The sequence below is a fragment of the Garra rufa genome, chromosome 9 (assembly GCF_049309525.1).
Source record: "Garra rufa chromosome 9, GarRuf1.0, whole genome shotgun sequence".
NCBI lineage: Eukaryota > Metazoa > Chordata > Actinopteri > Cypriniformes > Cyprinidae > Garra > Garra rufa.
In genome coordinates, this window is record NC_133369.1 from 35,685,307 (window position 1) to 35,696,151 (window position 10,845).

At 39.6% G+C, this 10,845-nt stretch overlaps 1 protein-coding gene across 2 annotated transcripts in view; it reads right to left on the reverse strand.

Moving 5' to 3' along the window:
- Positions 1–10,545, reverse strand: part of ctnnb1 (catenin (cadherin-associated protein), beta 1) — a 17,579-nt gene extending 7,034 nt beyond the window's left edge. Inside the window, exons 1-6 of one of the 2 annotated variants that reach the window (XM_073848023.1) lie at positions 10,373–10,545; positions 3,554–3,598; positions 3,241–3,465; positions 2,669–2,922; positions 2,333–2,571; positions 1,915–2,116 (exon numbers count right to left, since the gene is read on the reverse strand). In XM_073848023.1, the coding sequence (XP_073704124.1) occupies positions 1,915–2,116; positions 2,333–2,571; positions 2,669–2,922; positions 3,241–3,465; positions 3,554–3,566 (933 nt within the window). In that variant the 5' untranslated portion in view covers positions 3,567–3,598; positions 10,373–10,545. The remainder of the gene's footprint in view (positions 1–1,914; positions 2,117–2,332; positions 2,572–2,668; positions 2,923–3,240; positions 3,466–3,553; positions 3,599–10,372) is intronic. The other variant, XM_073848024.1, reaches the window with a different exon arrangement.
- Between the last annotated feature and the right edge of the window lie 300 nt (positions 10,546–10,845).

The following is a 10,845-nucleotide window of genomic DNA, read 5'->3' on the forward strand; positions in this document are numbered from 1 at the left end:
ACTGCACATGGCTACATTTTCATATACATATTATATAATTTATTTTGAGCAAAATTTACTTTATTTTTTTTATTATATAAGCAGGCTACTTTTAAACCAATTACTTAAAATAAGTGTTCTTTAAGTATCCAAAAGTTAACAGACAACAGTTATTTTTTCCTTTCGTTTGATTATAACTGTGATGATATCATTGACAGTGGCTGCTTTAACAGGCTGCATTCAAACGAATGCACAGATCTATTTCGATATATCAGATTCCCTGCTCTGAAAACATAACTGACTGTGTGTACATCAGTTTCGTATAAAAGTATTCGAAATGGCAAGTGCATTTAACCGCATCTGCAATCGAGCTTTTTAGGGCGAACAAACTCAAATTGCAAGTGAAAGTCTGTCAGTGCGCGAGTTTTGTGCATCTAATATACTGCATTACAAACGGCAGAAATGAAGGCACATGTAAAGTAAAAAACTGTGGGTGGAAGCACGCACTGTCAAGCAACGCACACGAGTCTCACAGTGCAAATTCTGTGCAATGAAGCCAGTCGCGTTTCAGGCGCTCACGCGTGCCATATGCGGGGAAAAAAACAAGCTCCTTGAAGAGAGGGTTGCGATGCATTGCGAATTTCGTTTTGTATAATTTTTCTTAATTTTGAATACATATTTTTGTTGATCAGTTATTAAAATCAAGTAAGAACAAGGAAAATTGCATTGTGAAATAAAGTGCGTAACAAGATGCAAACCTACCATGCTTCCGGCGGCCTGAAAAAAAGGCTAAAACATATATTATAGCTCTATATGAAGCATACAGACTTTATTAGAGCTACAGAAATACGAATTTATCACTTAAATGCACAATCTTCCAGCAGGGTCAAGCCTTTATAAACATAAACAACAATTTGGGACAGATATGTAATGTAAAACTGTGAATGGCGCGCTGTGGCGCAGCAGGATTCTGTAGGCTGAATGAACACGGTTTGCTTTCTCACATCAAGTCTTTAAATCTGCAATTTTGCTGGCTACGAATATGACCAACTGGATATAAATCAATGCAAATATATGGTAACAATCCTGACATTTAACATTGGTGTCTGACTTAACCTCTCATACTCTATGACAGGAGCGGAGCGTGAGCCGCTTCAGCAAAGAACGCAATCCGGAAAAACTATCAGCATGGATTTTTGCCGATAACCGATAGTTCAGCCAATCAACTATCGGTGCAGATTAATCGGCAAAACCGATACATCGGTCGACCTCTAATATGAGTGACAAGATTTTTGAAAAATACATTTGTGACAATGTCACACAGGACACATGTTTTAACCTGCTCGATATATTATCATTTTATGTTTATTTGAGTTTTAATAGGTTTTCATGTTGTCTTAGCCATTTTATTCCTCTTAACCATTTGAATGTGTGTATGTCTTTAAATGAGTCTGGGTCTGCCTGTCATGTGATCAGATGTCAAACAATCAGGGTCATTGACCAAACACTGGATTGTGGAGTTTCTTTTAAGGACTTACCATTCCAGCATCACTTTTATTGGACTACACTTATTTGGATTGTATATACACCGGTGGACACTTTTTACTTGGAGCTTTGAACCAACTAGGATTCTTAAGGACTGTTTTAGGGTATGATTTGAATGGACAATCTGCTTTTAACAGCCTAAGTTATTCTGGTTTTACTGTGTTGTTTTAGTTCCTTGTGAATATTGTAAATACATTGATTCATTCACTTTACTTTTGTCGTTGTCTTATCTTTTTAAAACACTTATTTTACCTCACACAGCCTAATCTGACCCCTTTTAAATCACAGTAACATCTACCGATAAGGCAGATCACTACACAGTTTGTAAACAAGTGTGAATTTAGCCAAGAACCCTGCTGTGCCTATTTTTGAGAAGTTTCTGCTTCTTACTTTGCTTTCCTGATTGCCGTATGCCAAAATCTGAAGGCAGTCTGTCGTGATGGCGAGGAATTTGACGTTTGTTTTGTTTAACAAGGCCACCATTTTCTGCAGGCCTCCGGCCAGACGGACAGCCATCTTGGCTCCTTCCTGGTGCAGTAGCAGGTTGTGTAGAGTCGTAATGGCATAAAACAGTACGGAGTCCACAGGGGAACTGAAGAGACCACAGCAATAATAATTAGAGCCAAACTACAGACAAATAATGGGATTCAAGCTTAAGCACACAGAGCAGGTCTCAGTATGACTCAGCCTGCTAGTCCTTGAATTCCAACACACTAAAACTTCCCCAATTCAAAAGATTCACACAATATATCCGCATGATGGTCGATTTTTGCCCGTTTAAAAATACAGAGCATGAAGGAGAACCAACCCAAGCATTTTGACGAGGGCAGGGATGCCTCCCGATTTGAAGATGGAGAGCAGGCCTTCTCTGTGGTGTGAAAGATTGTGAAGGGTGCCGGAGGTGCAGCGGGCAGTTTCTACATCATTAGTGTTCTGCATGGTCCTCACAATGGCCGACACCATCTGTGGGGATCGCATGATGGCGTGACGAGAGGCCTCCTTCTTCGAGAGCTGGTGCACCATCACAGCTGCCTTATTTACCACCACCTGATGGAAAAAAAAAAAGAAAAAAAGAAATTGAGACAATAGCGCACTCTGACAGTGTCACAGCACTTGCTGTTTTTGACAGTCCATCCATTCCAACCTGATCCTCATCATTCAGTAGTTTGGTGAGTTCTGGAATGGCACGGGTGGCCAGCTCTGCATCGTCTTGGTAGTTGATGAGGTTGACCACGGCATGTTTGAGCATCTGTGAGGGCTCAGCCAGGCGCTGGACATTGGTGGGGTGGGCAGAGTCGAACTGTGTGGAAGGTATCTGCATGCCCTCATCTAGAGTCTCTGGGAACATTGCCGCCCGGACTCTCTGGGCTCTGGTCATGGCATACTGACCATCAATCTCTACAGAGAAATAACAGTACTGTATCAAGCAACTGTCTTATGCACAGTTAATCAAAATGACTACAACGGATCTGTCATGTCTATGAATAATAAAGTGATTGTTAATCCCACACTGAAAAGATACAAACAAGCTAGAACAATAACCAAATTGTATCTTACATAAACCAATTAGAGTGCAGTTTACAGTTCAAATAAGCGAACTGTGCATTTTCATTTCCAACATTTAAAACTTTTCTTTTTGACCTAACCTCACATGAAATCTGCATTTTTCCATATTCTTTCCATTAATTCTTAAAACATGAGAATAGAATCACACACCTGCTACCTGCTCCTGGTTGAAGGACTGGTTAAAGCCCTGCTCCCACTCATACAGCACCTGATTATCCACATCCTCATCCTCTGGGTTGCCCTTGCCGCTCAGGGATGGGGCGGTGGTTGTGGCCCCAGAGTGGATACCTGAATCCAGGTAAGATTGTTGCTGCCAATGGCTGACCGCAGCCTTGCGATCTGGCTCCATGGCCATGTCGAGCTCCATCAAGTCAGCTGCATTTAAAACATTACAAAATGAGATCATTAAATATTATAGCTATATTTTCTATATTTTACAATTTAAACATTTAGAATAACTTACACTGGGTAGCCATGATTCTCTCACAGCCAAGCACAGCTTCCTAATCTGAAAAAAAAAAACACAGCAAAATGATTATTCTCACATTTGTTGCCAACTTTTTCCTCTCACTCTCATATAGCACTCAACTCAGTCTCTCACGCACACACACACAAACATTCCACAAAGTCCGGCGTGCAGCATACACAAGCCCCAGTGTTCGGACTGAATGCTCTCTGTCTCCTAACCTGACTGCAGCTGGGATGAAAGAGTCAGGCAGGATGTGCCACACTACACACACAGCCACTCTTATTATCTGCAAGTCCCTCATGATACTCCCCGGAAAGAGCTTGGGGTGAACAATAAACAGTGCTACAGGAAATCAAAGGTCTGTGTCATAGTTCAGGAATTTAGGGGATGTTTTAGGCGTCACTCCATCTATCCTTTAAAAGCGTGTTTATCAGCCACTAAAGACATCCGATTACAAAAAGTTATACTGAAGTATAAGTGACCCTGGACCACAAAACCAGTCGTAAGTCTCAAATTTTTTAAATTGAGATCTTAAATTGCCATAATTCGATAATTTTGTGAAAATAACTTCAGCATCAGAACGCCCTAAACTGACTAAAATCGGTCTCAAAATATACATCAGCTTTTTCTAGCAAAACATGTTCACAGCTGTAAAATGTACTGCTATGGACACTTTTCACAAGACTGAGATGATGCATCAGTCATCAGCATCATAAATCCTCTGAAGTTTTTTTTATATTTAGATTTTTTTGTGTGTGTGCGCATTTATAACACTATAATTTATATTATATCACCTTTGCATCAAATTGAAAACAAATAAAATAAAATAAAAACTAGTCTAACACTAATGCAAGGGTGTTTCTAATGCAGCGTCTATGGGCTGGACAGTAATTTTTTCTCTCTTCCGATTGCTGTTATCGGTCTCTCAATTTTATTTTTCTATTTTTTGAAGGTCTTGAAAACACTATCGTGTCTCAAAGTTAACCCAACTATGACAACTTCCGCTGTTGAGAAACCCAGAAATGTGAAAATGGTCCATTACTGCAGATACTCCAAATTAAAACAGTTATTTTTACATCCATTTAAAAGGTGGTGCAATGAAAAAATATTTTTTGACACGCATTTCAAAACAAACGTGTCACTGGGCTACTAAAAACAGCCCTGAATATATCAGGCCTTATATCATGCATTTCTGGCAAGAATATCCATAAAGAAGGCCTGGGGGAGTTTTTTCAGCATTTTACAAAGTCACTCCATCACAAGCATGATAAAGCTTGAGCTATTAGCGTCACTCCAAACATCCAACCTCCATCTCCTCCTCCAAGCCGTGAGGGTTTTTTAATAAAAGAGGTGCTAAAGGTTTATACGACCTTCAATAATGCGCTCAGCCAGAAACCCCACCATCACAACAGCGTCAATATGCGCATGACATTCTTTGTCGATTGCCCATCAACGTCAGCAGTTAACACCTACTGAAGCGATATTGAATTCAGTGTCTCAGTCTGGGGGGCCCCCGGTCTCCTTCCCTTTTGTGAGGCCTCCTCCAAAATTACCATAACACAAGCCCCAAGCCCACCTCCTTTATTCAGACGTACAACACCCCTCTCCAAGTCAGCAGGCAGAACACAACCCCTCTCGGAGACGTCCAACATTCACATGTAGCCTTGAGACCAAAACTGGCTGCCCATATCTCTCTATTGTGTTGGTTAGCAAAACATACTGTTCCTCTCAGTCAAACAGCTCTTACAAAACACAAACATGTTGCAGCATGTGGAAAGGTCACTCGGTAGAACGTTTCGGTTAGCATTTTGCTGTTCCTGCTCAAGAGCTGTTGGTCCATGTGGAACAGCACCACAGGAGGTTTAGCTTTATGACGCAGCAAGGTCTTGGCAATAATTCAGGGAAAAATAACTTTTCCTGCTTGTTGGGCTCTAGTCTCGCACGCATTTTTGTTGGGATTTCGCTCTCAAAAGCAGCCTCTTTAAGTTCAGGAGCTGAATTAGGTCAAGTAAGGAAAGGCTAGACTGGAATACAGATGTGTGTGGTGTTGCACACAGTCTATTATGGATAAACCTCAATTACACACAGACATAATGGGGCTTGCCTCTCTAAAAACACCAAGTCAGTATAGCCTATTTTAGAACTATAATTATACAACAGACTTCGCACTATGGCAACAAAACAGTGATGCAGCAAAAATTCTGCAAAGGAAAAACATTTTCATTTGGCCGAAGTTGTGTTTTGAGTCTGTTTTATGCACACAACATGGATAAGCCACAACAGATGTGTTGGTTGACAATATTGATTTCTGGATTTTAATCAATTTTTATTTTGATTAACCAACATCAATTCTTTGAATACCAAGAATCATTATTTTAGTCTACGCTGTTTTATGTTAATGCATGAACAAAATCTCACTGTGCATTATTAGTACATCTACCAATTAATAAATGTACTAAAGCATTTTGTGATCTACGAATTAATAAATCACAAAATGCTTTAGGTTCTGTTACCGTAAAGTTTTCAAATTGTCAGTTTTATCACAAAATTCACACAATAAGTATTGTTTGGCAGCACACCTGAACCAATTATTACTTCCTCTTTCTACAATTTATAGCATAAAGTACAAATAAATGATCATCAAAAGGTGTTTCAAGGTATATATATATTTTTTTTCAATCTGTTATTGAGGTCTTATAGGGATGCACTATATTGGATTTTGCCGATGTCTGATATGCCAATATTTTAACTAATTTTGGCCAATGCTGATTTTTTATATATATATATATATATATATCCTTTTGTTTGGAAACAACACCAAGTCTCTCCTGTGCAGAAATTATAAGCAAATAACTTTTAATTGTGGTTATTTATTAGAATTAAATAAACAAGAATGAAGTTATTTTATAATGATGGTACATTGAAGCTTTGGAAAAAAAACTATAAATAAACTACATAGAATTTGCTGCATTTTTTTTTTTCTCAGAAAGATGCATTGGTAACCTTACCATTTCACCTTTAACCAAGGTTTAACATTTGTAGATGGTCTTTTTAATTCTTTTAAAGCTCATAAATAGTTTAAAAAAAATAACATTGTCGGTCCGATATTATATATCATGCATATCATCATCCCTAATGTCTTCACTATTTAATGTATTGTTAAATCTCTCAAAGAAAGTCAGAGCCACTGTCTAATGTGTATTATAAATATTTCAGCTATATCAACTTTAATTTAGCTCCAGTGTTTTGGCAAAAACCACAACGAAATGCTTAAACTGTACCACAGCTCAACAGTGAAATCAAAAAGCAGGCTTTGTTGTTTTTCCAAATGGAAATTTCACCTGGACCAACACAGGTGCCAAAACAAACCCCCGGTCTAGGAGGAGAACGGAACTGACACACCAAAGCCTACAAAAATCTCTCAGTCCTGTGCAGCTCTGCGTCAAACACAGTCAAAATGACACGGTCAGCTCTTATGTTATATATATTTGCCAATAACGAGGACAGTTCCTCTAGGAGGCAGCTGTCAGTATTGTGAATGCAGAGCATGGAAAGTGTGTTTGATAAGGGGATGTGTAAAACAGTGCTGCTGTGGCACTCTGCCTGGGGCTGCCGAGAGTTTCACAGCAGTCAGCCAGTCGCTCGGTCTACGGTTCACAACATCTGGAGTCAATTGGAGAGATAAACCCAGCAGCATACAGGCCTTAACCCCCCTGCGGTATTACTGCTCGTGCTCGCACGCAACCTGAGGTGCCAACCGAGTCTCAGCTTCCAAGAAATCCCACACACAAGCTACACGCAAACAGTCCTCTTGCTCACAGTCAGTTGAGATGACGCATGGAAATAAGACCTAACAAACCACTACAGGTTAGTCTGGGTCATTTAGATGATCGGTTTTACCTTTCAGAGCTCAATCGCTGGGTCATACAATCATCTGAATGGAGAAAAGCTGCTGGGTGAGCTCTTCTGAATTTTACTCCACTAGTTTCTTTCAGACAGACTGGCTCGGGCATGAAAAAACTCAACCCTATTAACCACATGTACGTGTGTTTTTCACTGCCTGGCCAACATGCACATCTGAAAACAATCTTAATGTTTTGGTACCTCTACTGGGTGGAGTTGGCGACATAAAAAAAAGGGGGGAATAGAAAGATGCACAGTCTGCATAGAGCTCTAACAGAGAGGCTACTAGCAATTAGCAGCAAATAAGCACTCATTACTCAAAGGCTGAATTTGACTTGGAACCTGGCACACAAATCTGTTATGCAGAATTTCAGACTCAGCGTTCTTAGAAAAAGCTAACGTCTGCATCACAAAACAATAGCCTGGACCAAACCCACTGTTCTAGTGTCATTCGTCACTTCAACCCTCCTAGCTTAAGTTCTATTAGATCTCAAAGTCTATATGAAACTTGTCTATATGACTGTACATGGGCTTTGCATGCATATTTAAAGTTTCCAAAAAAAGATCAACCACCCAAAGTTTTCTTAAGCCCTGTGCCTACTCCATAGTCGACGGCGGGCTCCTCCAAAGAAACCTAAGAAGGCTTGAGAAGACTGAGGCATTTGTTTGTAATCCTTGGCATTCGGACAGCATGTGAATTTAAATACCACCCAAATGGCTTGGGCTAAGTGCCTGTTGTGACCAAGGACATGCAGCTACGATAGCGATTTCAACACGCGCATTCAGTTTCAGAGATCTGCCTATTGTGTGCAGTATTTCAAAAGATCTTAGTTGCAAGCTCCCAGGAACATCCTATACTACACATCTGCTCCAAATGTGTCAATTGTGATGAGAGATGCTCTAACAGCAGGAGTCTGCGCACACATGTGCACGTACAAACCGCATACAGCTTGGTTCAGTGTATTTTGACTTCATATACCTCAGTCAGATTGAAAAACATACTCTAGCCACTCACTGACTACTCTAGACACTTCCAATTAGCAAACTTGGGCATGGAGACTCAAAGTAAACAGTGGGAAAACATTGTGTGTCACACAAAATGATTCATACACCAATTAGGAAAACAAAAACAAAGTTATCTAAAAGTTCCAACACTGTCAAACAATGTGTGGAGATGTTTGACAACTACTACAATAATTTTATTAACTCTGATAGGTTAAAATTAACATCAATTTTGTAACAGGAAGTAAAATGTACTTTTTTGCAAGCTTTTGTTTACGTGTGGAAATAAATGCAAACAAGTACATACTTTTTGCTTTTTACCAAATTTTAAATATCCAACATAACTGAACATTAAACACTAACTGGGTTTTGGCTTTAAATTAAGGCAAAAAAAAGAAAAGTTTGGTTTCAGTTAATGCAACCAAAACGATTCATGTAGTCCCATCACAAATGAATTGAGTTTACATTGAGTTTTACTTTAATTTTACATGATTAATTGGACTAATCACAATTAAGTTCATAAAATGTTTAGCAATTGTTGGTTTAGCTCATTTTAATTAAGTAAATTGAACAAGCAACAAAAATACTTTCCACATACTGATGATAATTTCTCAGAATCTTCATAAAGTCTTATAAACGAGAGTTTAAATAAGACTATAGAATGTCTAGCATTAATGTTTATGAAAAGTAAGGAAGACATGCATAATGCCTTCAGTTAGACTTCACGGCAGAGGTGGAGGAAAAGGCACACATGTTTGGTTTTCTTTTTAAGCCATGTGAATCATTAACAAATCGACTGCCAGTTGTGCTTAAAGGGGAAGCGATGGTATCATATGTTGTGCTAAAAAAATGAACCCTTAAACAATAAATATAAACCCATACTGTTACAGAACGTATGGGAGGCTGCAGGAAAATCATTAGAGAATGTGATAATTTAACTAATTGGATATCGTAGTAAAGCTCAAGTCAGTTGGGTGTATTGTTAGGAAGAGCTGGGGAGTGATGTATGGGTAGGGTATGCGCCCGTCCGCAAAGCCCGTGTGCGCGCATCGAGCCCGAGCCGATGATCCCCACCCCCATCAGCATGAGCTCCAGCAGAGTCAGATTTCACTCAAGCTCCTCCTCGACTTCCTCTCAACGGCCAAACACTTTAAATGCCTTTGTTTGTTTCTTACTGAGACTTAAATATGGGTCATATTTAGATTACTTAACAGCGCATGACTTTACTAATATCTTAAGTATTTATAACACAAGGTGATACAGCTGGCCACGCATTTGAGCAGAAAATGTTACCACAAACTTAATACTCTCCAGATTTGAACGTTAGTTGAAAAAGAAGCTTAAAAACATCAGGTTTAGTGGCAAACAGAGCTTAAAGGATAAGCTAAAAGACAGCTAGTTTGTATTAGTTAACCACAGACTAACTTTCGACTTACAACCACACAACCGACTTAAACACAGGTTTGAGATTGCGGTAAGACTAACCAACTTTAGTTGGTGCATTTTACAAAGAAAAAAAAATCCACATAGGAGAAAATAATTAATGCAATAAAGAAAATGAGGTAGCGTCAGAGATTCAACTGAGTTAGGGGAGGATTTTACATGGTCTCCACAAAACACTTTTCCAGCCCTAAAATGCTAACCGAGCTAGCAGCAAAGACACACAATGTCTTAACTCGGCGCTTTAAATACACATTTTCTGATTCATTTAAACGCTTATAGTATTATACCCGAACAAATCCGCGTTTATATTAGTGAATGTAACGTTAGGTGGCATTTGTTCGTGATTTTGCAATAATATTTCCACTGGCTGATTCACCTCCTCTTTCCCCACAGCTGCAGAAAGACATTCCCTCCTAACATTCCACACGATAACGAAGCGCACATTTTGTCGGCGAAAACACTCACCTGTGTCCAAAGCTGTATATTCCCTTTTCGCTTTTCAGTACTTAAACACGAATAATGGCGACAATCCGTTGAGAAAATGGGAGAGAATGACCCGCAGCGCGCAGCAGCTCCTGCTGAGAGTGAATGTGTGCGCGAGGACTCCGCGCTCGCGCAGCAGCAGCACACTGGGAAAGATGGCGTCACTCCATATGTGCGCTAGCCATTATAAAAACTCCTACCCGTACCATATCCTGCCGCCTTCCGGAAAACTAGATCCCGAGCCACTGGATCTTTATTGACATCAAACCAAAAGCGGGTTTTGTACCCAACAGTGATTTACAGATATAAAATTGAGCAATGTTAAAGATGACTGCGAGATGAACCACCGAAATGTGAGATAATTTAGGGAGTGTGTGAAATAAGGATTCGTGCGTAGGAATACATGATCTGCACAGCTGTGGTGCGGCAAGGGGGCGCACCTATTCATTAAGTTT